Raw genomic sequence first — 27,558 nt, 5'->3', positions numbered from 1 at the left:
AATTATTTAGGAAGCAGTAAAATATTTGAAACCCACAATTTTAGGGTCAGAAGAAAACTAGGGTTAAAAATTATGAAAAAACCCACCTATCAGGATGAGTGTCAACTTAGTGTTGTTGTTTTTTTTCTATAGGGCACTCAAAGAAAACTCAAAAATCTTCCTCCCCTTGATCCAGAAGTTCTTTCTGTATTTGTGCCTCCGTTTATCAGCAGAGATGATGTTCAGATGATTAATGCTGGTAATAACTTGAATAAAAGCAAACGCCGATCCTTCCGAAAGAAAAAAGAGAGACCCAAGGTTGAAAATGTCAAGAGCCTCAATGGGGAGCAGAAAGCACCTGACACAGAAGATGTGACAGTTCCAAAGGACATTGACCTTATTGCTTTGCCACAGCTCTGCTTCCCAGGTACATGAGGGTTCACACTTCTTGTTGAGAACTGCTTTAATGTAAATATTTCTTGACCCATAGCTCAGCCCTTATTTTTTAGCCCATGCTGGTAAATCTTGGTTTGAGTGAAATACAAACATGCACACACTTGAAAAATTATTTTTCACCCCAAAATGGGTGAGTACTCTCTCACCTTTCATTTGGCATTTTGATATACCTGAAGTAGTGAATATTTTCTCCAGGTTTAATTGGAGAAATTTTAATATGCCTGTTGTTATTGCAGACCTTTTTAATGTCTTTGGGGAAAAAAAGTAATTTAAACCCATTTATTGTATTTTGTCTCTGAAAATGCAGAATAATTTCATTTTTGCCTCTTCAGTAATATGCAGCTTACAATCTCTCTAACAACCTTTAGTTCAAGTGGTCTGTATATTACATTTTAATCCTTTAAAATGAAGCATTTCTCTTGAAATGAAGTAGCAATGTGCAGTATTTGTCATGAATTGTCTTTCACACAACTGTAGTTAAATATATAATTAAAGATATAGTTGCTGGCTTCATTTCAGGAGGACTTTATGTAACTTCTGAATCAAAAGAAGACCACATCCATTTCCTGGTCTTCACTGATGTCTGTGGTAACAGAACATATGGTGTTGTTGCACAGTACTACCAGTCTATGCAAGTAAGTTATTTAACTCATTCTTCTGTTGAAACATATTAAAATATATAAAAGCAAAACAATTGGAGAAAAGTGTGGGATTCAGTTTATCAAATTAGTTAACAGGTGTGTTTTTATGTTAGGAGGAGTACAGGACAAATCGTACTTTTATATTGCCACTTTAAATGAAGCACTTTAGAACACACTGCATTAGGAAAAACTGTTACTGATTTAATTTAGGAGATTTGGATATTTAGGAGCAGAATTTATCCCTTGGATGTTTTTTTTTGGTAAAGATTGTTCTTTCTAAACAATGGAAAATGTTCTTTCTAAATACATTTTGTGCTGAAATTCTTTTTAATACACATTGCTGAAGTCTTGTGGGCTGACATTTTTCTGAAGACGTAAAGGGGATAGACATCAAAATCCCTTTGAAATATAGAGGGAATTGGATATCACATCTCTAAGGTTCTCAAGAAAATATCAGCCATAAATTCATTATTAACATAAAGTCATTAATGTGCAGTTTTCTTGCAGGATGGCTCCACCTCCTCGAATGGGCAGGGCCATTGGGAATCTGCGATGACTGGGAAGGTGCCTCTCTGTTTTGTACCCTGTGCTGTTTGTGTTATATCCAGATACCCATATTTTAGTGCCCTCAAGGATTGTCTCTCTTGGTAAGATTTGCTTCCCTGTGTGTTTCTGCTGGAAATGATTGCAGGTTTTTAATACCTGAATTTGATTGATGTGGTGAGGAGAGCTGTGTGATGCTAAAGCAGTGGTTAGTTTATGTTTAGGTTTTGTGGGAGAGGAAAAGAAGAAATGCTATGTCAATGTTGCCCAGACAGTAAGTGCAAATTCTGTATACCAAGGGTATTAGCTATGATGTTGTCTTAATTTTCTTGGGGGGTTTTTGCTAATGTGTAGGGAATGGATATTTTACAGATATTATTGACTTTTTTTGGAGTGGTTTTTTTCACTCTTATGAAAATTGCTTTCAAAGCACAAAAAGCTTTTTATAATGAACCAAACAAATGTCATAAGAACATGAATATATGTATTAATAAGCAGTTAATGACACATTAGGGAAATAATCCAAGTCACTTGAGGAAGTAGAGTGGTTACTTAGATGTTGTAGAACTAGGAGAGAAATTCTTAGGATACACTGAAACATAGAAACAGTCAAATACTCTGCAGTGTAGATAATGTAAAAGGTAAGTGAACATGTTATTAAGTAATTTATCTTATTTTGAGGTTACTTTATTGTTAAATTGTTAAGATCTATTTTGGATTAAAACCTTCTCACATCAGGGATCTGCCTTGGGTACATTGGACATTACTGGGTATCTCCACTTGCAGACCTGTTGTCCAAAGGTAGAAGAGGTTTTCTTCACTAAATTTCAGTCAAGATTTCTAGAGTCAAATCTGAATCCAGCTGCAGGTATTTGCTTCTTGCTGAAAGATGCTGGGGTTTTAGGTTGGAGCTTGAGTCTTTCCCTTTGCTCTGCTGGTGCTCGTATCCCGAGCAGATGAGCAAGGGAGCACCCCCTGGGTACCAGCTGAGGTGCATCCCCAGCCCCTAACCTGGCTCCAGCCCAAATGAGCCCTGAGCACTCATTTCCCCAGCCCATGCACCTCTTCTTCTCTGTGCTGTGGATTTAGATCTTCTTGGAGCACTGACTGGCTTTCCCTGGGCTGCATGAAGAGAGCCCTGGAGGAGCAAAGCAGTGCCTTCCTCCTGGGCATTTTAGACATTGCCTCAAAAAGGCTGTGAGATCAGAAATTAGTCACTCTGGTAGCCCTTTTAAGGGCATGTACCTCTGCTCTGTCATTTAAAAAGCATTAGTGAAGGGGTTTAATGTGGACAAGGCACTTCAACATGATGGAAACAGGGTGTACACAGGCCAGGGTGAAATCAAAATAAATGTTCAGTGAAATAAGAAGGAAATGTTTGTTTTCCTTTCTCCTTTCCTGCCCAGATCACTCCCCCCTCCTTTATATTTAAGTGCATTACATCAGCACTTGGTATTGCAGGAACTGATTCATTGCTGCTTTTCATAAGTCTCAAATCTCAAATCACTGCTAATCTGCATGTGGAACTCTTCCAGCTGTGACTACAGCTGTGGCTACTGTTTCCATCCAGCTTTTATAGTGGGATTCCTGCTGCTTTTCTAGTGTGAGCTCAGCCTGTGAGAGGGTTCACCTCACATCAGCTGGGTGGGAAATGGATTCAGCTAGACAGTTACAGTACCCATCAGTGGTTTATGTAGAGTAATCATAAGTGAGTAATTTCTTCTCTGAAGTGAGACATCTCTGAGCTGGGAGAAGCAGTCAAATGGCAAATGGCTTTTAAAAGAGTCCACTGAGGGAGAAGTAGGAAAATCTTCAGGACAGCCATGGAAAATTCCAGATGTTGTAAAAGTGTCTCTAGTTCTTGTATCTATTTAGTGACAGTAACCAGGTAGAATTAACCCTCTAGATCTGCTTCTGCCTCTGGGTGGGTATTTTAATAATTATTTAAACATTATCATTAAACATCTCTGCCTTAATCACATATAGTAGGGTTTGGCTCCTATTTAAAGCATTGATGTCCACAGATGGCTTTTCTCTTTTGAGTCTGTACTGGTTTCTGAGAGGAGTTCAGTTGATCAGTACTGTACAATCTGAGCTTAAAGTGATTTGTAAATATGTGATAATTATAGGGAAGTTCAACAGGACAATAACCTTCCATGTCAGTCTTGTGTGTTGTCTTGGTCTTTTAACTGGGGAATTTTTCACACAGCTGCAATTTTTCACACACTCTTCCCCTTTTTGCTGTTACATCTGTGAGATGGGAGTGTGTGTAACTGGAGGGGGTGGGGAATGCTAGTGAAGAGCTGAATTTGGTGATGGCATTTCCCACGGTGCTGGAAACTCAACTGATTAGGTTTCCATTAATTTTTTTTTTTATTTCCTTTTTCTTTATAGTATTTAATGGCTCATTTCAGAATGTCTACCCTTCTGGTTTTAGTGTCTTGGTTTTTTTTTAGAAAGAGTGTTTCACTGTGCCAGAATACACTAGGGTGGAGGGAAAGGAAGGGGTGGAGCAGTACTGGTTTTCCTTATTTTGGTTGTACTACTGAAATGTTTCCATATGGCATGAAATATCTGCTGGGGTGTGTGGCTGTTCTGAATGCAACATAAACAATTGCAGCCAAGACCTCTATGAGATTTTGAGTGTACAAAATATCTCTGTAGAGCTGGAGATGTTCTTTTTGGAAGATTACAAACTGACATTGTCTTTCTGTAAATCAGAAAGGGAGTTACTGTGTGTCGTCAGGTGGCCAGTGGGTTAATAATCTAATTAAGTGTTTTTGTTGCTTGAATGTACTCAGGTAGCAGTGCCTCTTATATTTAACAAATAATAACACCTTCAACAGCACACTTGTATCCTTGGTATGCTGCAGAGCTGTTTTGCAGGATGCTTCCACTGATTAATCATTCTCCAGTGAGGAGTTCTGAAAGCACTTGCTGGTGGACCTCAAACCACCTATTTATAGTGTGTAGCCCTTTCATTGTAATAACTAGTGCAGGAATGCTGTTGCTCCTGAAGATCTGATGTTGAAGTAGCGTCTAAAGGGGTTCTGCTTCCATTCAGGATTTTTTGCTGCAAAAAGTTTATTTTTCCTCCAGAATTCTGTGCATAGATTATTTTCTTCAGTACCTAAGTGCACAGAATTGCTTATAGGTGAGGTGGTACTTGTTTTCAGTCAGAATAATCATCAAAAGTATTTTTTAAAGTAAGTATTCCTAAATAAATTCAGGTTCCTGAACTTTTTCAAGTGGCAGAGTAGAAATCACAACTGAAAACTAAACCAAGCTGAGATGCACAGGCAATATCAAGATATAAATCCATGCAGGTGCTTTGAACTGCTAGGGAATCTGCAAGCTGTCATCATAGTAATGAAGGTCTTTGTATTCTGTGCCATTAATTTTATAACTAATTTCCATATTGCTAGCACTCAGTGCTTCCAAATCCAGAACATTTTATGTGGGGTGTGTCTGCCTTTCCCCAGAGCAAGCAGATGTGCACCTAAATGGTTTCACAGCATGCTGGCTGTTGGATTATTTTACCTATTTTGAAGTGGTTTGGTTTAACTTGAGAGGTTTTGGCACTTCGCACATGTAGTATTACCTCCATCTGTTATACTGCATGAAAAGTGAAATATTCCTGGCAGTAATCTCCTGGATGAACTCCTGTCTTGGATGAATGAATAGGCTCCATTCAAACAGTAAATCTTCCAACCTGTGTACTCGTCCTTTCAGCTGCCTTGAGAAAAGGTGGGAGTGTGCAAATGGCTCCCAGCTCTGAGGCAGTACAAAGGGCCTATTCTGAGCTGCTCTTGCTTTCTGAAACACCTGTCTGTGGACAGTTAATAGCAGTAATGAAAGGTTCATAAACTCCTTAGCTCTCCACTTGAGTGTTTCAGAGATTACTTCATTTATTTCTGCAGACATCTGCAGTGCAGAGCTGTCAGCTGCTGTTAGGCTGCATTAATGGGGCACCATGTCCTGAATAGGGAGCTCTGACTGTCCTCTCTGTACATCTGCTGCTTTCTCTGTCATGTTGTGTCTGTTGTGACATTTACTTCTTGATAAGAGCTTTTTGGCTCAAAGGAAACAGAAAAAAAAAGGCTGGTCTGCTTACTCTGTTTGGCTAAATCTGACGCATCACTAAATGTGACAGAGTATTTGTTTAAATGGATGGTTCAGCTGTCTGGTTTTCTTTGATAATTCTTAAATTCCCCTTTCTCTGCACCTCTAAAGAGCTGATGGACTTTTTGGGAGTATTTATGTAACAACCCAGGGCTTCCTTCAAATAGGAAAATAGTGAATTTAAATATTTCATTTCAAAGGGCAGTAATATATGACAGAATATTTTTTTTTTCCTGACATCTAAATGCTGTACACAAATATGATGTGCTGGATCATTATATATCTCTTAACCTATTCAGTTGCTTTCTTCCTGAAGAGCAAGTGTTCTTCTGCAGGAAACCAGTAAAGCTGCAAACTGAAGTAAAACCTTCAGGGAGAAGACAACCATACTCTGTTCCTAGTTTCTCTATATATAGATTTGCAGGCCTAGATTTCTGAGTTTGTAAATATTTGGGGTTTTTGCTATAAGCTTACAAGTGAATCTTCTATTGAACAAAACAGCCTTTGTGACCACAAATATCTAACTTGGTAATTGTTACATTTCAGAAATGCTGTGGGAGTTAATAGTTTTCAGCCTTGATTGGGTGTATGTTTAAATGTTCCAGAATTTATTTGGTGTATAATATAAACCATATGACCTTTGTTAGGGTAATAGCGTATAAAACAGAAACATTTAGCAGGTTTGCATAAATGTTCTTATTCTTTGTGTGGGCAGGAATGACAGCAAAGAGCAGTGTCCATAGAGGCCTAAGCCTTATGCTAAATACGGGTTTTGCTTCACACTCCTCTGCAGTCAAACTCGGGTCTACAACCTCTCTTTTTCCTCTGGTGCTGTTTTTCATCTCAGAGCTGGTGTCTGAGGCTTGGGATGGGAGGAGCACCGAGTGTTGCAGCTGTGGATGTTGGTTCCTCAAGCAGTCTCTAGAAGACACTTGCTGTAGCTACACCTCACTATCTCACCTCACATGTGGTTTCCTTTGGCCATCAAACCACTGTGCTATGTCCTCTGATGGACATAATGCAACAGTATTTCATGCATGGCAGTACAAAAAAACTCTGCATCATTAAAATTTAATGAAGCTGCTCAAGTATCTAATACATTAGAAATTAATTAGCTGAAAGAATAACTTCATTACTCCTAATAATTTTTTCTAGATTATCAGCAGAAAGGGTTTTTTGTGTTTGCATGTTACTATTGATAAGTCCTATTTCCTATCATTTAATTACAGCTTACTAGAGCAGCTACGACCTTTGAGGGATTTAGATGTCGAGGAGTACATAAAAGAATTTGCAGCAAAGCTGTTTTTAATCCCCAGCCCGCCACCAGGATCACTCCACTTGGTAATTATTCCTCCTTAATTTCATAATGATTTTAACATTATGTCTTCTAAGATACTAAGATGCTGTTTTCAATAAACTGGGTGACATTCATGAGTGTCAGGTTAGAGATTACTTGGTCATGTGAAACTGTTGTCAATACCTGTGCTTTAAAAATCAGGCCATGCATTATTAGTAGAGAAAATAACAGTGTGACCAGGGTTCAGGCTGGAGTGCTGGCATACCAGTCATGTTCTTTATTTTTCAAAACTTCTCTGGGAAGGCTTTGGCTCATGCCAACTATTTGTGGTCTGACATGATGCCTGGACAGGTCTGGGAGCAGCAGAACAGTGTGCAGTGGATGAAATGTGGAGTTGGCTGCTGCCTGGATAAAACCAAGCTGAGAGGGGAAACTCACATCAACATTTGTATTCAGTGCTGTGTATTTGTTTCTTTCTGACCCTTCCCAAATCCAGCCAGATGTCAGCTGGGTCAGTGATTTCAGCACACACTCTGTTTTCTACTGCAGTGACTTCTAGGGAAGCAGAACTTCAGCCAAGGGCTTCTCCTTGGCTGGTTTCCTTGACCCTGGGATGAGGGGTTAGGAGGGGAGGAAAAACAGCATAGCTGGAAAATATCTGAGTGATTGGCTAAACCAGCTGTGAGTGCTGAAATGTGCAGCATGTGCAGGACCTGAGCCCCAGAGATTTGAGCTGAAGTATCTGAAACACTGAGAGACCTCATTCCTTTTGGCTTATTTTATTTTCTTAGCATGACAATCTATGCTCACTTATTTTGTTATGTTTTTTCTGTTTCCTGTATGAATTTTATCAATAGTTTTGATTTCCCAGTTGTATCTACAAATATGAATTCAATTATTTTGTTTATAATAAAGTAAGTTTAATTATGTTAAAAGATATTTTTTTAAAAAAAATTACTAGCCAAACTCTCTATGAGAATGAGAGGAGACAAGTTCATATTAGTCTTTCAAACTACTCCTTACGTCTTTTAATATTTCCCTCTCTTATTTTACTTTTCTACAGTATGCAAATACCTGTCTTCTTGCTCTCAATTCAAATTAGTATTTTGTAGTTGGAACTGAAATCCTGAATTAAATGTGCTGTGGGAACATTCTCATTAAGGAGTAAACAGAAACATCTATTGTTACAGGTATTTCATATGAAACCACTTCAAATAATAATTCCTTCACGAGAGGATCCGGACAGTCCAATTATTGACTTGGATCTCCATCTTCCATTGCTGTGTTTTAAGCCAGAGCAGGTGCTGCAGGTAAAACTAACTCATACTTTTAAATGTTTAGAGATTGGCAGTATTGGTAATTTGTAGTTTAGGAAAAAATCAAGATGTTTATTTACTCAAAAAACTTTATAAACCCAGGAATTCAGAGTAGTCTTAGTTCTGAATATTAGAGCTATGGAAAAATTATACTTCTTAAGATATCTTGTTATTGATAGACCTGATTAGATTAAGGTTACAGATTAGATTTGGATTACATTTCTTTGCCTGTGGTCTAGAAATAGGTGTTAAATTTCTTAAGAATCTATTTTAAAATATAATTTCCCAAGCCAATTGACAGATTTTATTTTGAATTTTCACTACATACATTTCTACAAGATTTATAATAATTCTTTTAATGTTTAAGAAAGGGACCTGGTGGAAGGATTGATGACAATTGGCACTCTCATACAAAAAAGGTGTGAATGGTGTGGAAATACAAAAAGCTATTTGCAAAGAATTTTTTTCAGTGCTCCACAGAACCTTACAATAATATTAGCTGGAGTGTCCTTTGTAGGTTTCCTGATCCAATTCCCTGATCAAAGGCCACCTGTGAAGTTAAGTTAGGTTGCTTAACGTCATCAGTATCATCTGAGCCACTTTCTCTGAGAAACCTCAATCCACGAGAGTTGGCAGTTCTGCCTTATTGTTTTTGGGTTTTGCTTACACATGGATGTTATGAATAAAAGTATCTCAAATCCTAAATGGTGCAGCTGATGCATCTTGAAATGGGCATTATTTCATTTTATAAATCTGTAAGGTAGCTACTAAGAATGAGAATTTTGAGGTTGACTCTTGCAAACAGATGAAACATTTGCATTTCTAGTGTGTTCTAGATACCTCTTTGCAAATATTTAACATTCTGGGTTTGTTTTCCAGATTATGACCTGTATTTTGACTGAGCAGAGAATCGTTTTCTTCTCTTCTGACTGGGCTCTGCTGACACTCATTGCTGAATGCTTTATGTTGTACCTTCATCCCCTTCAGTGGCAGCACACTTTTGTGCCCATTCTGTCGCGGCAAATGCTGGATTTTGTGATGGCTCCAACATCTTTCCTCATGGGATGTCATACTGATCATTTTGATGAAGTGAGCATGGTATGTTTTAAACCATAGCCACTCTTGATTTTTACTTGTAGTGCATTTGTCCCCTTCCATATTGAGGCATATTAGATTACTAAGTATTTATGTACTGGGATTAGCACCTATTAAGGCAATTGATTTTATTTTTCTTGAATGTAATTGTTTAGTTATCTGTACAATTTTCTACATGTGGAAAAAATTTCAGTCCTTTTCTGGTTTACCTCCTTGATGAAATTAATTATCTGAGAAGTATGTAAATAAGAAGTAAATATTTTTACAATAAATGTACAGTCATTCTATTTTCTTTTGTTTAAAGGAAGGTGAAGATTTAATTCTAATTAATATAGATAATGGAGATATTTCATATTCAAAAATGGTTGAAGAGGAACTTGATATTCCAGATGTTCCAGCACAAGCAGCAGAAACTTTCATAAAAAGGTGACAAGATCTTGCGATGTGTCTAAACCATACTTGATGCTCCAAGTTTTTTATTTTGTATTATTTATTATTTTAATATTATTTCATTAATATAAACCCCACTGTATTTTAAAAAAGGGCAAATTGAAAATTTCAATTCATTAGTATAGAAGTGGCTTGAAGCAGTCATAATCGCCAAATTATTTTGCAACAGCTGGAATGGTTGTTTCTTTGTTATTATTGATGCAGATTATACTCTGAACTTTACAAAGAAGACTGAGTGCACTCTGATTTAATTGAGTGGGGCTCCCTGGAATCTTGTTAGCTTGTCAGCACTTGTAAATCAATCTGGCACTTTTCTAGCTGTCAGATGCATGGGCCTAAATTGCTTTTTTTTTAAAAGGTATAAAAAAATTGTTTGTGTTAGGATGTAAGTTAATAGTTTTCTTCTGTGTATAGAGTGGAGGGTCTGCAGCTGCACTTTGATCTGGAGCTCTGCCATCTCCGAGCCAGCACAGACCTTGGTGAGCTCCAAACCCGCAGGAGGGCTTGGCAGCAGAAACTGAACATGGAGGTGCAGCAAACCATGTTGCAGTTAATTGTTAATATCTTCAGGTAAGTGGGTGTAGTATTTTCTATTAGAACAGCATGTGGTACTGGTTAAGACATTTTAAGCATCGGTGAAAATATTCTCATTTTTTCTTTATAGATATTTTGTAGGGCTAAGGTTTTGTTAGGGAATATGAGGAGGTCCTGTAGCCTGATGGAATATGAGTCAAATTGATGTTTTGATGTTTATATACATTGCTAGAATATCTTACATAAAACTCTTCTGGTTTTGAGCTTGTCTTTTGTAGGAAGATTTCAGGAAGAGAAGTGTAGTCCTTGGAAAAGCTTAGGGCCCAGCAGGGATATCAGTCAAGTCTTGGTCCCTCTTGTTAGAGGCACATAAATTCAGACCAGGACAGGGTAGAAGAGCTGAAAGCAGGAACAAGAGTTCAGCACACCTGGGTGTGTTTGGACTGAGAATGGATGAGATGCCTGAAGAGTATCAGCACCACCTGAGAATGAGGGAGGGAGAGGAGCTGTTTAAGCTTAAGGGCAAAGTGTTGGCACAAGAAGGGACAATTGGCCAGGAGCTGGATCCTTGTAGATCCCTTCCCACTCAGGGTATTCCATAATTCTATGATAAGGAATGTGGGGTATTGGCTGTGTTTGGCATTTTTACAATGATGTGGCCTCTTGCTGGAGGTGCTTCTTCCCTTTGGATCAGCTACTGGATTGCTCACAGGAATTCTCCTTGACACTTTCAGTCAGAAGGAGCTGGGTTAATTTACAGAGTCCAGATGCTTGTTATTGGATCAGTTTAAGGAGTGCTCCTGCAGGGAGTCCAGATGCTTGTTATTGGATCAGTTTAAGGAGAGCTCCTGCAGGTGTCTGGATCCTCCAAGAAGGGCACTAGCTGCTGGGTGTGGGGAATAGAACAGCCTTTACAGATAGCTGATTAGGGAATCTGAAATGCATTTATTTCCACGGTGGGATTTTGTGGATTTCAGTGTTTGGCAACAATAATTCCAGACAAAGATGAGGAGAAATGCATTTTTGCTTATAACAGCTTGAACTCTTTGATGCATTAAACATTTGGCTGCAGAAAATGAACAGATGCTTTGCTGTCTAAGAGATAATGTGTATCACAAAGGGGTTGATTCTTTTGCTTTCTTTCTCCTTTCCTTCAAACTTTTTCTTTGTTCTTTTTTTCAGCCTTGTTTCTTCTACCTCCTAACTCTGCCAGGAGTAAAGGAAAGTAACTCTCCGTTGTTGTGCTGCCAGTTGTTCTGTCTTCAGCAAAGCATTGTAGTGATTTTGTGTGTGTGAAGGTTCCATGTTTAAAGCAGACAGTGCTAAATTATATAGAATTACATAGAACTATGTACTTTTATTGACCATACCTTTTCCTGACCCCATATGGTTGGATAAACTATTAACAAGATGTAGTAAGAGCCCTGTTTTTCATGTGCCTCTTACAGATGCAATGTGATGGGACAGTGTGAGGTCAGGTCACATCTTTCTAATTGCCCAGGATAGGTGCAGTTGTCTTTTGTGCTTCAATGGGTTGTGTGTGATTCAGGACCTGTGTATGTAAATGGAATTCCAGGATTGGAGCCTAAGTCATGATTTACACAGATTCTCCTTCATGGTTTACTAAATCTTACAGAGTATATGTGAGTTTGGCAGCAGATAGGCTACCTTACTTGTAAGAATTTGAATTCTTTTTTCCATGATTCAGTAACACAGACTTGTTCATTAAAACTGAGTTTGCCTTCTAATACTGTAATACTGCAGCACATTTTTATTTTGTCTTCTGATGCTGCAGAATATTCCTAGTAATACCAATGGGCTGCTGCTCTTGCAAAAGTACAACTTGCTTACAAATCTCCAAGCAGATTTATCTATTTCTTTATTTATGTCTCCAGGGAGGTAAAAGACCATCTAAATTATGAACACAGAGTGTTTAACAGTGAAGAATTTCTGAAAACAAGGGCAATCGGAGACCAGCCATTCTACAAAAAGGTAAATTCAGTGCTGTGCTTATCTGCTATTAATAAATCTCTATTTTAGGATTAATGCCAATATCTGGAAATTTAAAGGTAACAAAGCAATGAATTCTACAGCATAAACAGTGTTTGTTGGATAAAGCTTCCAATGGAAAGTTGTTGCAGTGTGCAAACATTCTTAAAAACAGACTGAAAGGAAAATCTTAATATATCCTCAGGAAAGAAATTGACTGGAACTCTTTTGACCAGGATTTCAGATTAATAGAAATAATTAAAATATTTTCAGCAGTAATTTCTAATGCTATAAATGAAATAGTGGCAATTTTATTAATTGAAATTTAATATTAGTTTAAAACTTGGATGTACATATTTAAGAAGCAACTGACTCCCTTAAATACCAAATAGTGAAGTGGTAGGTTTGCTTTCAAGTGAATCTTAGAAAATAGCACACTATGGAGTAGTTACTAGTGGTGTCTGGAATTAAGAAAACTCAAAAAAATCCACTAGAAAGGACTAAGATTTGGAATGTCCTGGACATACAATTGCTAGCAAAATATGCCACCTACTGGAGAAATATTGGAACCTGGGAATCCTAATGCTTTTGGAGATGCTGTTTTATATTGTACATTGCAAGTGGATTAGTAAGAGGCGTTTGAACATTTATATAACAGACATGTTGTATTGCCTCAAATCCCATATTTGATCTTGTTTAACTGTGCAGTGATGAGAGGTGGTGGCTTTCCCTCTTTTAAATTCACACTTGGCATTTTTTGTTGTGTCCTCTATCCTAAAATTAGCAATTTGACCTTTTTAGGAAGTTATTTCTGGATGACACCACAATAATTATGTGAGCAGGGTAGCCCCCAGTTTTGGGGGTTACCAGAAGAAAAGATGATTGTCTTTTCAATATGAGTATGATGACCGAATGTTAACGCTCCAAATTCTTATTCCAAACCACAGACGATATTGTTGTTTGGTTTAAGTACTTGGTTTAAGTAGAAAAGATAATACTAAACTTGTAGCTTTGTTTTGCTCAGTATTTCTCATTTTTGTTTGGTTTCACCTCTTGGAGGGCTTTTTGAGATTACTGTTTGCCACTAAGCAAATATCATCAAAGTACAGAAGTGAATGGAAACTTAATTAGTTTTCTCTTGAAGCTTTCAATCTTTTTTATTTTTGTAATTGCTAAATTGGAAGGTTTCAGTTGTGCATGTATAAAGGTAATAAAAATGAGCAAGACATGCTAATAAAAATGTAAACTTATAAATGATCCACAGTTAACTCCTTTATGTCTCACAGGTTTTAGAGACCTACATGTTTCACTCTTTCCTTAAAGCTCGTCTGAACAGAAAGATGGATGCTTTTGCTCGGCTTGACTTGAGTACTCAGTCTGAAGAGGACAGGTAGGGTTCTCTCATTTCTTATTCTGGTTTTGAATCTTCTGTTTGTATCAGTGATAAAAGTCCTTTTGACTCTCTTGGTATGCGATCAGATCATCTATAAATAAGATTATGATTATTTGCTAACTCTCATTTAATTATGATTATTGTAAAAGATTTACATGAACAGATGGCTGTTGAAATTGTAGATTTAATGCAAAAAAGAAAAAAAAAAAACAGGCAGCAATTCAGTGTGTATGTGTGAGTTCTGAAACTAGTAATGTGTTGGTTTTATTTTCCTCAGGTTAGATTTGATGTTTCCCACCCCCAGAAGGCTGACAATAGAGAAAATGGCTTCCAAGCGAATGAGCGCCGCACGCAAGGCCAGCCGGCGCATGGTGATCAGCATGCCCAACCTGCAGGACATCCAACTGCCCCAGGGCCCCACAAGGAACTCCTCACTTCGAAAAGTGGAAAGGGGTGTTGGTAAGGGATGATTGTAATGGACAAAGACTCTTCTGTTGTCTTTTGGGGTGACATCACTGAGTAATTGTCACAGAAACACTGTCAGCTGCTGAGAAGAAATGATGGGCTGAGTCACTTTGAGCTGGGGCTTTTCTGTGCTTCCCCTGGCTTGTGAAGTCAGTCTGTAGCCTGCTGGAAGTTTTGCTGGACTACAAAAGAGTGAGTGGTCCCAGTGGGATTGATACTGGATAATTGATTTCTGAGTCCTCACCCACCTTATGCCCAGTTCTCTACTACCTTTAATTTAAACACGGGCTTAAGCTTATCACGGTTTAGAAAGAACTCCATAAGGGCTTTTTTCCCCCCTTTTTTCTTTAACTTTTCCAAAACTGATTAGGGAATATTCTCACAATAGGGACAATAGATCCAGAAATCTGTGTCCCTAGCACAGCTGTAATTCTTCTTGTTTCTTGTAATTGCTTGTTGCTGTGATGGAGATTCTGTTTGTTGTTTGTAGTATTACTGACTGTGAAGATACTTACACTTCTACTCCTTTCCCTGATCAATGTACTCTCTTGGTGTTTGTTTCTAGCTATAAGAACACCCTCCAAATCCATCACCACGTTCAAAATCCCTGAAATTCACTTTCCTCTGATGTTCCAGTGTGTTCACTCCTACTACACAGATTTCTTCAACCACCTCAGCAAAGCTATCAGTACCTTACCCCCAGAGAACTCCGTGTTGCTGGCAAGGTACTTCTACCTCCGTGGCCTTGTTAGCTTGATGCAAGGGAAACTACTAAATGCACTTGCTGACTTTCAGAACCTAGAAAAAACAGACTTAAGAATTTTTCCTACTGATCTTGTAAGAAAAATAGTGGAGACCCTGCCTCGCTCGGAGCGCTTGCAGGCAGACCGCAAACCTGAGCTCAAGAGGCTGATAAGTCGAGTGATGGAAAAACAAAGGGAAGTTCTGAAAATCGATGACCACGTAAAACATTTTGAATTGCCAAAAACACACATGCAGCTGGATGATTTTGTAAAGAGAATTCAGGAGTCTGGGATTGTCAGAGATATAGACACCATCCACCGGTTATTTGATGCTCTGACAGTAGGTGAGTATAAGGTTGTTGGGGTTTTTTTGATTCTTATTTAGCTTTGTCACATGGAAAAGGGAGATTTACTCAAACTCTTAGTGTTGGTTGGTCTGTCAGTGCCCTGGGAGAGCTGAGTGTCTGGCCAGTCTGTAAGTGTTCTGTTGTGGAAACCCTTCGCTGAGCAGCTGCTGCATGGAGGAGGGTTCCACTGACTTGTCCAGGGTCCCCTGCCAAACAGAGAGACCCCTCCTGGGTGTCCTTTACCCACTGCCAGCACTCTTGCAGGACTCACATTAACAGCTTAAAGAAGAATCACAATTAGTGATTCTCACTCTATTAGAATTATCAGAGGTTAAAGTATGAGAATTGCTGGTTGTAATATTTGACTGCAAAAATACATTTAAAGCAATATATTAATTCAAATCCTTATCAAGCTCTAATTCCCAGTAAGAGCCAGCTTGAAATAATGACTCAGTGTGCCTAGAGTATGATTCTTACCCAGCAGATGATCCTATGGGGGAGAAGACAGGTTTAACCTATTGACTGATTACAGAATTTATATGGAGTCTTCTCTAATTTCTTCCCATTCTTAACTCACTTTTTTTACTATTATGGTATGTTTAAGTGGAGCTGGAGTGACTTTAGTTACACATTTTACTCAGTGAAGGGTGGTTGTACCTTTGTGGGAGGTATCTCAGGATAGTGTCTGAGATAACCTTGGGATGGGGACATGTGCCATAAATGTCTATACTTATATGCACAATAAAGAGGCACAATTTGACAGTTACTGTCTTTCTAAACTCATGTTCCTGTACAAATCTCTAATAGTTTCTCACATGAAAGGGGTTTTAAAAATTTTTTAGGACAGCAGAAACAAATTGATCCTGAAACATTCAGGGATTTCTACAACTACTGGAAAGAAACTGAAGCAGAAGCTCAAGAGGTGAATCTGCCACCAGCAGTAATTGAGCATCTAGATAAAAATGAATGTGTCTACAAGTTATCCTGCTCAGTTAAAACCAACTATGGTGTAGGGAAAATAGCTCTGACCCAGAAGCGCTTGTTTCTGCTGACTGAAGGAGGCCGTCCTGGCTATGTCCCAATTGCTGCTTTCAGGGATATAGAGGTGAGCATCAGCTTCCTGTCCTCTGGCATGCCTGTGGATATAGGTTATGGCCCCTACTCCAGAGTGAGCTGGCTCTCAACTTTGAGTTTCAGTAAAGAGAGTAGGAAACAGTGGAAGTTACTGTGTGAGTGGTTAGGTAAAATTCTGGGGGTTTGGACCAAAACTTTCATGACTGAAAATCAAGAGGTTATATACTCAGAGAAATCTGCAGGGTGCAGCACATAGGATATGGAGTAGATCAGTTTAATAACATGAGCATTAAATGTGCTCATGTGACTAATGTATCGGTGGGTCAGTTTATATCCACTGGGGAGCCAAGGCTCTATGATGATGTTTAAACTTATTTTCATAAGTCCAGCTCTGCTTAACTGGGTGTATGGACAACTGAAATAATTAGCTGTAATTAGACAAAGCTGCCCTGTGGGCTGAGTGCTGAATCATCTGTTATTTGGGTACATTCTCTTTGTTTTCTGTTTCCTGTGTCTTTTCAGGATGTTAAGAGCACAACTGTAGCTTTCCTTCTTTTGAGAATACCTACTCTGAGGATTAAAACATTAACTAAAAAAGAAGTATTTGAAGCCAACCTTAAAACTGAGTGTGATCTCTGGTACCTGATAGTGAAAGAAATGTGGGCTGGAAAGAAAATGGCGTATGATCACAAGGTATAAATATGGGAATTTGTAACCAAATAATATGAAGAATATGCTGTCTCTGATCTAAATAATTCATGGACTAATCTTAGAACTTCATGGTGCTTCTCTCCCTTGAAGAAAGATCCAGCTTGGAAATGGGTATCCATCCTTTGTCTGCTGTGTCTTTTCATAAGGTTTTGTTTGCATATCCTGTATCAAGGTTGTGTCCGATCTGAAGTATTCCTGTAATAACACTGGCTTCTGACTCCCTGCTCCAAGGCCTGCCTTGGAACATGGGATGTGGGAGTGGGGTCTGCCAGCAAGTGGCAGGAATTGTGCTGCAGGGCAGCAAGTGCCTGGTGCTTGTGCTACGCATGGCTTGTGTTGTGATTTTGAGCATGGTGTTTTGTAAGAGTAAGTAATGAGCAATAGATGAATTACAGTAAGACTTCTGTCTTTAGGATCCTCAGTATATCCAGCAAGCACTGACAAATGTTCTCCTGATGGATGCTGTGGTTGGTGCCTTGCAGTCCTCCAAAAGCATCTATGCAGCCTCTAAACTGTCTTACTTTGACAGGATGAAAAATGAAGGTCAGTCACGGTAATGCTACAAAGCCTGCTGGTGTTGCATCATCTCTTTCTGCTCTTCCAGTGTGTATGTTTTCAAACTGGCTACTTGTAGAAATACAAAAAGACATTAGCCTGATTACACTTCCACACATGCAATTTATTTAATAGTAAGTAGAAAGTTTAGGTTTGTTTTTTTTTTTTTCCCTTTGTTTGGTTTGGTTTTGGTTTTTGCTTCTGTCTCCGTGCTTTTGCTTCTGTCTCCATCTTGGATGCTGTGGTTTTGTCTTGGTTTTTTAGACTCCTTGGGTGGTGGATGTCTCTGCTACCAGAATTCATACAAATGATGTTTGGGTTCTCAGCTAAAGCTAGAGGAAAAGAAAAGTGAGAAATGTGAATGAATGGTGTAGAATTGCTATCTCATAAAAATTGGAGTTCTGTTTCAGGCTTAAATGTGCACTTCGTTACCTTCTAAAAATCTATTTTAGTGCCTATGATGGTCCCCAAAACAACTTCAGAGACACTAAAGCACAAGATCAATCCCTCAGCTGGTGAGACATTTCCACAGGCAATAGACGTCTTGCTTTATACTCCAGGTAAGGTGATGTGTTGCTCTCTTTAGGTTAGCCCAGCTTTAATTAGCCTATAAAGTACATTATCTTATAACTCCTGGTATTATGCCTGCCTGATGCGTTCTCATTCTGACATGGATTGGTTGTGTGTTGAATACTAAACCAGAAAAATAATTTTAAAAGAGCAGTAATGTTGCATGTTAAGATACTCCAAGGCATAGTTTTCACTGTCTTAATTTGCCTTTCTCTGCACATGTGCCTTATCACAGACTTCAATTCTGTGTTAATGGGCTGATTTCTCATTAAGATTTCTGGCTCACTTACTGAGCCAGGTGGATGAATGGATAATGCTCCCCCATTGATCAATATTCATTGTTAGGTTTTTATTTTTCAGTAAAGTCCTGCAGGGGAGTTAGTTTGAGCCACAGTGCAAGGAACGTTGGGGAGAGTGTTGGATTCAGTGGTACTTTTCTTTCTTCACAGTATGAGAGGCTTTGATGGAGTAGACAAGAGTGAGTGAATTTATTAGTTGTATTTATAGGGCTTAAAAGCCTTACTGCAATCTCAGTGAGCTCAGCTGTTAGTCATCAATGAAAGAGATTATCTCTGCTCTGAGTATCTTTGGAGTGTAAGATTAAATCATTGGGTGAATTCAGCAAAGAGATGATAACAAGCACAATGCATTGTGAGAACTGTCAGTCAATAACAGTTGATGTAAACTCCAGAAGATGTATTTCATTACAAACCTGCTCTGCCTAATAATGACTCTCCCACAAGTCTCCAAAAATGTTATATTTTCTTTTACTTCTCTCCTCTTCTCTGCTTTATTTCTAGGACATCTTGACCCTTCAGAAAGACTGGACAATGCTCATCCAAAACTCTGGTGTGCTTTAAATGAGGGGAAGGTTGTGGTCTTTGATGCCTCCACCTGGTCTATCCAGCAACACTGCTTCAAAATGGGCCGCTCTAAACTGGTAAGACTGGCACAAGATCACAATTCCTGCTTCAGCTGGGTATGCTTTTGTTGTTGTAGTCTGTCTGACCCAAAATCACATAATCACATAAATCACATCATTCCTTAAAAGTTGTTGAGTTGCTTGGGCTTCAGTTAACCTGGAAAATTGGAGATTTTTGAGAAAAGCAGAAAGGAGGCTAAATGGATTAATAATAAAACAAGTCATAGTGGTGAGAAGTGATGGGTTGATTTGGGACAGCCTGATGGGTTCTTGGGGCAGGAAAGCAGGGTTGAAACAGCTGAGGAGAAAGAATAAAACACAATTAACCCAAAGAGAAGGGGAATCCTAGGAATAGATAAAAATTCACCCATACTGAAGAACTGGAGATTTGGAAGAAGTGTAAGGAAACCAGGTAGATGCTATTGAAAGAGAGCTAGAGCTCTAAAAGAAAGTGTCTCAACCAGCAGGTGAAAGGGCGTGGTTTGTCAAAGATCACCTGAAAGAGTGAAAAGGGAATCTGAACCAGGCATGCAACCTGGGTGAAAAACACACAGTAGAGGGAACACACAGGAAAAGGGATTGGACATGTCACTTGTGTGAAAGATAAAGGAGATTGCTGTGGATGAGTGTGAGAGAGAGTCAGAAAGGGAGGGGTAAAGCTGATGGCGAAGAGCTGGGTGGAGAAAAGATGGAATTCCAGAAGAGTCAGATACATAAAAGAAGATAAATAAAGTTGCAAGTGATGGCTGGAGGGAGATAAATGAGGAGTGTGTGATGGAGGGGAAGGACAGTAGAGGAGACAGTAATCCAGAGACAGTAGAGGAGACAGTATTTTCTTAAACACTACTTTTCAATGAAGTAGGAAGTGTGGATATAATGGACAGTTTGGTTGGCTTCCAATCCAGAGGAAAGGACCACACTAACTTCTGTGGTTCCTCTGGTGCCTTCTGTAACTTTTACTTTGTTTGGGGCAGGAAGTACACTTTAGTCAGTCCCTTAGATAAATTATTAATCCTGTTTACTGAAGGATAAACTTTGAAAAGAGATCTGTTCTCTCATTTATAGAGCAGAGCAAAGGATGGAACATTGGAGAGCCAAGTCTTAATCTCCTACAGTGATCACCAGCAAACTGCAGCATCTGAATATACAGCCTTTTCCATATTACTTTAAAAACTGATTTCTCTCCTAGGCTTTATTTAACCCTGAGCTTTTTCTCCCCAGACTTGCATGGTCATGGTGGAACAGAGTCAAGTGTGGATTGGTTCTCAGGACTCCATTATTTATATCATCAACACCCACAGTATGTCTTGTAATAAGCAACTGAATGATCATCGCTCTGATGTTACAGACATCATTGTGGAGAAAAGAAATGGAACACCCAGGTAGATCAAATTTGATTTTCCTAGATGTTGAAAGAATTTATTGTTTTAAATGGGAGGGTTTATCCTGCTAATAAAGTCTTCATTTAGCTCATTTTTGTAGCTCCCATATTGTAAATATCAACTAAGAATTTCCTTTTTAAATGAAGAGCACTGTGCAGTTTGGAACAAAGGGGATTAAGGAATCCTCTTTTGGATGAGGATGAGAAACAGCCAGGAACTGGCAGCATCCAGTGAACAATTGATACAGATGCAGTTTAAGGACCACTTCACTTTTGCTTTGAGCGTGTCATTGACTACATGTTTACAGCAAGCTTCTGAATTTTTTCTTGCCTGTTTATAAAAGAAATAATACATTTATTGTTCTGTTCAGGCAAAATGCTTTTGAGCTTTTGGTAGCACTGGGAAGAGTGTTGGCTGAAGGTCTTAACTTGCTGTCTTCCCATGGGAAAAGCAGCTCCAGGGTCAGTAGGTCTGCCATTGGTGCAGCAGGTATAACTGGGTTTCAGGAAGAATTTGTTGTTAAGTGTTGTTGAAACCTTCTGAAAAAGGTTTGCTCATTCTAAAACAAATGTTAAAGGTAAAAAGAAATGGGATAGTATAATTTGTTTTCTCAGGTGCAGTAGGATATAAGAACAGTTTGAGATATTTTTGTTCTAACTCAAGAGAATATCCATCAGACAACATTGTTCAGAGGAATTATAGGGAATGTTTTGTTGTACTCCTCATGCATGATGTAATGTGTTCTCATTCACTGAGCTCTGAGTTAGCCTGCAGTGTTTCTAGTTGATACAGAGTTTGTAAAGGATAATTTTGAAGGTAATTTAAAAATTAACATTAATTTGGATTACTGTAAAGTTGGTTCTTTTGCAACTAAGTCCATTTTGTATGTGCACTCTTTTCTGAGCATGAATGCATACTATACTTCTTAATTTTTTAATCTGTGCCAACAGCGAAGCGTATTCCAGCAGTTTAGATGGAATGGTGATTGCTTGGAACATCAGCACTCTGAAAGTGAACCGTATCTGTCAGCTGTCCTGCCAAAATCTCACCTCTATGAAGCTTCATAATGACCAACTGTGGTGCTGTAAGTCCCTTCATCAAATTTTAATAATTACAAAAATCATCTTCACAGAAAGAAACAAGATAGTTGTTGGATGTTTAATTTTATTTTGATTTTTCATCCTTGTTTTGTTAGAGATGGAAACTTCTTCCACCTCCATTACTATCTCTGTATCTTTAATATTGAAGGTACCAGAAGTTGCATTCTTGTAGTGTCAACCCACGAGTTTGAACTGCAGATGAAAATCGAGCACCGCCTGAAGGATGTGTGTTCCTCTTTTCTTGGCTTCCAGCTCTTTCCAGAGGTATTGCACTTTGGTGATGAAGTTTAAAGGAGGCAGGGCCATGTGTCATTACAAGCCCTGGTTATTTTGATACATATTCTGTCAACAATGCTTAAATGTATCTTTCTGTGCTTTAGAGAGATGAAGTGTGGGCCTCTTACTCGGGGAGCAGTGACCTGTACATTTGGAGTACCAAAGACCTTTCAAGTACACCTCAAAAGATTCATCTTCAGGATTGCTCTGAGATTACTTGTATGATAAGAGTTAAAAATCAGGTGAGAGACATCTGGGCTGTTTTTGCCTCTTGTGGATTTCTTTACTGAAGTTTTGTTTGTTTGCAGCTGTCATGGGCTGTCATTGTTTCCTCAGTGGGGGGGGGTGCATAAGTACATAGGGTTTGGAATGTTGATTCCTCTTTGAAGTCAGAGAAGCTAAAGACTGCCTAACACAAATGGCTGTTGCAGGTGTACCCCAAAATGCATGGCAAGCAAAAACCCTCATCAGTAGTTAAATGTCTGGTGACATTTATTAGCCACTGGTATTTCCAGGGAACTATAGAAACAGAAAGTTTAGGTCCTTTGATATTTTATCTCAGGGCTTCTCAGACTAATCCTTGAAAAAAGGTTACCAGACAAACAACAAATACCAATTTATTGGCCTGTTTTTGTAGATGACCTTTTCCTTGATTAGTTACCACATTCCTAATTCAGGACAGACCAAATGAGCCAATGGATTCCTGCTTGGCATCTTGTGTCCATGTCACTATTGGCCTCTGTGTACCTACTTTTATGTAGTATCAGGAGCTGTGCAAATGATTGTAGTTGTGCTACCACAAGGGCCCATTCAAGGTTACTTTGCAAATAAATAGTTAATATGTATCTATTAGGAAAGCAATTTTTGGAATCCTTTTCTCAGATTTTCCCTCCTTCCTTCCTCAAAAATATTTTTTTTTAATGGAATAGGGAGGTTGTTTCTGTATTCAGCCTCTGGTTAGACTTTTGTACTAAAATGGAAAATCATTTTAGGATATTCTTCCCAAAGGCAGAGGTTGATATATTTAACCTCTGTTTCAAGGGCGTGAGAGGATTGTTTGGAACCCCCCAAAGGCATTAAGCTCTCTTTTGCTCTACTGAAGAACTTTGTTCCTTTCCCTTCTCATCTTTAAATAATTTATGAATAAGTTAAAAAATACTGAGCCCAGTACTGACCCTTGGGGGGCACCACTAGTGACAGGCTCCAAGCAGACCCTGTGCCACCACTCAGATTCCTGTTCCCTCTATACAGCAATGAGTTATGGAGAGTGAACTTGGAGCCTGGTAAAGGCTGAAAACAACATTGGTAGGGCTGTCAGTCACAGGCTTTAATTAAAAACAAGCTATTGTTTTTCTTTAAGAAACTGGAGAAAACTCAGCTACATGCTGTGTCTCTCTGAAATAGAATGTGTTCTGTATGGTACCTTGGCCTGTGTCTTTTATTACCTATTATTTGACCCAATCTCTCTGGCTGTGATTTAATTTTGAACTTGCTGATGCCACAGTTCTCTGGAGAGCAGCAGGTTCATGAATTTCACTGCCAGTCTGTACAGAGAAGTACTTTCTTCTCAGTGGAACAGAACTATTTCTAGTTCCCATATGTCCCTGACTTCCTTAATTTCAGGGTGGAACAGTGATTCAGTGGTTCTACATTCAGTTTATCTGCTCTTCTGTTAGTTCATAAACCTTTTGTAAAGGCTCCTTAGCTGTCTTCTCTCCAACCAAAGGAGTCTTGGCTTTTCCATCTTCCCTGCTGGGAGTGGTGAGGCCCTGGCATAGATTGCCCAGAGAAGCTGTGGCTGCCCCTATCCTGTTCAAGGCCAGGTTGGATGGAGCCCTGAGCAACCTGGTCATGTGGAAGCTGTCCCTGACCATGGCAGGGGATTGAAATGAGATCTTTTAAGTCCCCTTCAACCCAAGCCATCTTCTGATCTTTGCTCATATGACCCCAGGACACAGCTGTTCCTTTTTCTTGGCAGTTTTAGGTGCTCTTCCCTGGATTTTCTCTGCACTTGTGGGCATGCTGTGCCTTACACAGGGGTGAGGGAGAGCAGCCCCAGTGCCAGCACGATCAGCAGCTGAACATTCCAGTGTGGGGCACAGAGGGTTTCCTGAGCTGGAACCAGAGGGGAGCAGAGACAACCACCAGGAGCCCTCAGCTCATACCACAGCAGCTGAGATTTGGAGGTGGCCAGGAGCCATGGTGGCCAAGCCCCTTATTTATACTGATGAGGAAATTTTCAGTGTTTCCCTTTTCCAGCCAAACATGAGGGAACCCTCACTGTACCAATGTGCCACATAAATCTCCTTGACTGTGTCCTGGACTGAAATGTGAAATAGTGAAAATGACTGTGGGTTTATTTTGTTCCCCCAGCTGTGGGTTGGTAGCAGTGGGAAGCTGCAGGGCAAGAGCAAAGGGAAGATCTACGTGGTCAGTGCTGAGAGGAAGAGTGTGGAAAAAGAGCTGGTCGGCCACGCCGATGCGGTGAAGGCTCTGTGCTCGGCAGAGGACAGGTACGTCCTCAGCGGCTCTGGGAAGGAAGAAGGGAAGATTGCCATTTGGAAGGCTGGATAATCACACTATTCCAAATGTGTCTGCCTCCTCTGGGGAAAGACAAAGACCTGGGACTGTGTTTACTTCAGCATTTTGCATCTACTTCAACCACCTGCCAGTGTTATTATTGTGTATTTATTTGGTTTCTGTCCCTGTGTTGTATAAAATGGAAATCAAAGCAAATCTTGCCTCACACCCTGTCCTGCTCCTGCACATTTGGTAAAGGAACAGAAATGGGAGACGGCAGGTCACTGTCTTCCCAACTGGGCATGAGGTGGTGTGGAGGGTTGGGGTTACCTGCGTGGGGCAGGTCACATTGGGAACACCAGAGCCAGCTCAGGAATTCCATGGGAGCTCTCTCTCAGCAGTGCAATGTTGCTTAAAAAAAAAGGATTTAACGATGTCTTTACAGACTGTAATAAGTGGAAAAGGGCACTGAAAGGAAAAAGACAAGTGCACAGACTTGTCACTGTGATCATCTTTCTGAGCTCAGAGCTGTAGGTGGGCAGTGTCCCTTACCCTTGATGAGATTTCTGGGGCTGTTTTGTTTATAATGAAGCCACAGACAGCTCTCCCTACAGCACTGAAAGCTCCTCCAGCTGAAACAAGGTATTTCCAATGAATATTTTAAGTTTTGAAATGTATTTTTTCTTTGAAAACAATGCACAGCACTTGGCATTTGGAACAGTTTGTGAAACTGATTTTTTTTTTTTAACTGAAGCATTAATTTATTTAATTCCTGTATATATTATATTTGCTTTTGGAAGTATCTCTGAGTCTCCATGCAGACTAACCTCTGCTCCTCCTTCCTTCAGTTCTTGTTCCTGCAATCAGAGGAACTGCTGTTATTTTGGGTATTTTAAGTTCTGCACAGTTCTGAAACCCCTTCTCAATCCCTGGAGCAAGCATCAGGGGCTGCAGCCTGGAGGAGTCTCCAGAGCAGCATTCCCTGATTGGTGCTTGGTCCACAGAGGTTTTTCCAGTGGTGACATTTATCTGCAAAGCAAAACAATGCATCTGTGCAGAATAGTTTTATCTGCATCAGTGCAGAGTGAAACACAGTGTCTAAAAGACTGTAAATAGAAGGACAAAATGGGCTTAATAAATATAAACCAGTGATGGGCTAAATAGAAGAGTATAAACAACTGGAAAATATTATGACTAGAAATTTTATGACTCTGTATAATATTTCTGCTGATAAAAGTTTTTATCATAGCATGGTAACAAAAATTTTACTTTTTTTAGCTTTTATATCAATTTAAGAATATTAAACACTATATTGATACTCTGACCTCTGTACATTGTTTTCCTGTTGATACTCAAGAATGATGATTTTAGTACTGACTTGTTCCTCTTTGTGCTGTAATGAATAATTGCCTGGGATTTTCTCTGTGCATGTTCTCCTTTCTGAAACAGCTTCTGCTGTAATGTGTCCACCTTTGAGCCTCATATCTGTGACTTTCAGGTTTTTTCTTTCCTCCCCTGGCTTGGTTAAGCTGCTTGGGGTAAGTGACAGGAATTATTTACTGAATTCAAAGACATACAAGGGCTGTTAATGAACTTTCCCTGACTGCAGAAATGAACCAGCTGTACCAACCTACTGCCCACCTGTTGCTGTCTTTACTGATTTTCATTTCTAGCATACTTTTTAGACCTGGTTTTGTCTTCTTAGCTGGTTTTTAGGTGCTCACTGACCGTCTCAGCTTTGCTCCAGGATTTCAGCTGTGGGAATGGACCTGCAGTCACAGCACTGTGAGGTTCTGTTCAGTTTTCAGTAGTTTCAGGTACTTCCTGTGGGCCCCTTGGTGTGGGAAGGCACGTCTGAGCTCCTCAGAGCTGCTCTTTTCCCTTCTGCCAGCTGAGAGCTTGGCCAGGTGTAGTTGCCTCTGTGAGTCTCTGTCTCCCAGAGAAGGGATAAAAGGAGCAGGACAGGAGCTGCCCCTGGCAGGAGAAGGGAGGCTGTGAGTGATTGGGTTGAGCACTCCCTATTCCTCTCTGGCCCTATGGCTGCAGGGAAATGTTGCCTGTTTCTTGGGAACCTCAAAGCTAATGTTTGTTCAGCTCCTTTTTGCTACTGTTTGTTTGTTTGTTTGTTTTTTTCCCCTAGTCTCCCAACCTGAAAAACCTGAGGAGCAGACAGACCTGCTAGGAGCCCATGGTGGTCTTCATCCTATGGTCCAGTTTTTGGAGGCACTGTGTAGAGAAGGGAGTTGGACTCAATGATCCATATAGGTCACTTCCAAATTGAGCTGTTCTGTGATTCTTTGATCAAACCAAGGGGTGGCAGTGTCTGCTTCCAGAAATAACCCCTCTGTGGAGGTGGGAGTCACTTGGAAATTCAGGCTCTTTCGTGTTGGCAGCGATCTTCCCAGTCGGGCCATGCAGGGAGGGAGGAAACAGCCTCAGCCTGTGCTCACAGGCTGCTGGGGGGTTTTAAGGGACCAGGCCCCATTTTCCTTCAGTGCCATCTGAGTTCTTTTGGAAGCAAATGGAACTAAACTCCATCTTCACCCCGTGATGTGCATTCCTTACCTGTTTGCATCCCTGTCACCTGCCACTGTAACCTGCAGGATTCCTTCTGGCATCTTCCTTCCTTCTCCATGATGAGTTCTCGGATGTCTTGACACAGGTCCCCTGCTCTTGAAAGCAGTGGGTGACTCTGTGCCACCCCAGCTGTCAGGACAGGGACACTGCTACACAAATGAACAGAATGCTACCACCAGCCACACTTGTCCCCAGGATTTGGGCCACTGTTCTCCTGAAACTCATCTCTAGCCCTGCTGGGTGGCTGCCCCTAGCCCCTTTTTGAGATATGATGGGCTGGGGAACAGTGGAGGGGGATGAAGCATGGGGAAGAGCAGGGCTGGGGTGAGGAGAGGAAGAGATTAAACAGGCAACAGGCCAAGCAGTGTTGTGTCAGTCTTTTGTCACCCCCTGTTTCTCTGCACTGGGATCCTGATGGTTCCTCTAGAGGTGGGGACTATAGGTCACTCATTCAGGGTTAACACCTTTCTCCAGACTATATTGTTGTTGCTATCCAGGGAC

At 39.9% G+C, this 27,558-nt stretch overlaps 1 protein-coding gene across 1 annotated transcript in view; it reads left to right on the top strand.

The window, feature by feature from the left end:
• The window catches only part of DENND3 (DENN domain containing 3), a 31,565-nt gene extending 5,761 nt beyond the window's left edge, over positions 1-25,804 (top strand). The window contains exons 2-23 of the mRNA XM_021550384.3: positions 133-406; positions 955-1,070; positions 1,584-1,723; positions 6,971-7,082; positions 8,229-8,348; positions 9,234-9,452; positions 9,754-9,875; positions 10,314-10,469; positions 12,329-12,425; positions 13,709-13,812; positions 14,093-14,274; positions 14,846-15,367; positions 16,213-16,475; positions 16,967-17,137; positions 17,569-17,698; positions 18,163-18,270; positions 19,081-19,220; positions 20,424-20,584; positions 21,535-21,668; positions 21,833-21,948; positions 22,065-22,202; positions 24,334-25,804. Coding sequence (XP_021406059.2) covers positions 133-406; positions 955-1,070; positions 1,584-1,723; positions 6,971-7,082; positions 8,229-8,348; positions 9,234-9,452; positions 9,754-9,875; positions 10,314-10,469; positions 12,329-12,425; positions 13,709-13,812; positions 14,093-14,274; positions 14,846-15,367; positions 16,213-16,475; positions 16,967-17,137; positions 17,569-17,698; positions 18,163-18,270; positions 19,081-19,220; positions 20,424-20,584; positions 21,535-21,668; positions 21,833-21,948; positions 22,065-22,202; positions 24,334-24,534 — 3,726 coding nt within the window. The 3' untranslated portion in view covers positions 24,535-25,804. The remainder of the gene's footprint in view (positions 1-132; positions 407-954; positions 1,071-1,583; positions 1,724-6,970; positions 7,083-8,228; positions 8,349-9,233; positions 9,453-9,753; positions 9,876-10,313; positions 10,470-12,328; positions 12,426-13,708; positions 13,813-14,092; positions 14,275-14,845; positions 15,368-16,212; positions 16,476-16,966; positions 17,138-17,568; positions 17,699-18,162; positions 18,271-19,080; positions 19,221-20,423; positions 20,585-21,534; positions 21,669-21,832; positions 21,949-22,064; positions 22,203-24,333) is intronic.
• The last annotated feature ends 1,754 nt before the right edge of the window (positions 25,805-27,558 follow it).

The sequence above is a fragment of the Lonchura striata genome, chromosome 1 (genome assembly GCF_046129695.1).
Source record: "Lonchura striata isolate bLonStr1 chromosome 1, bLonStr1.mat, whole genome shotgun sequence".
Lineage (NCBI taxonomy): Eukaryota > Metazoa > Chordata > Aves > Passeriformes > Estrildidae > Lonchura > Lonchura striata.
Note: the sequence above shows the minus strand (reverse complement) of the source record. Positions and strands in the feature narration are given on the sequence as shown.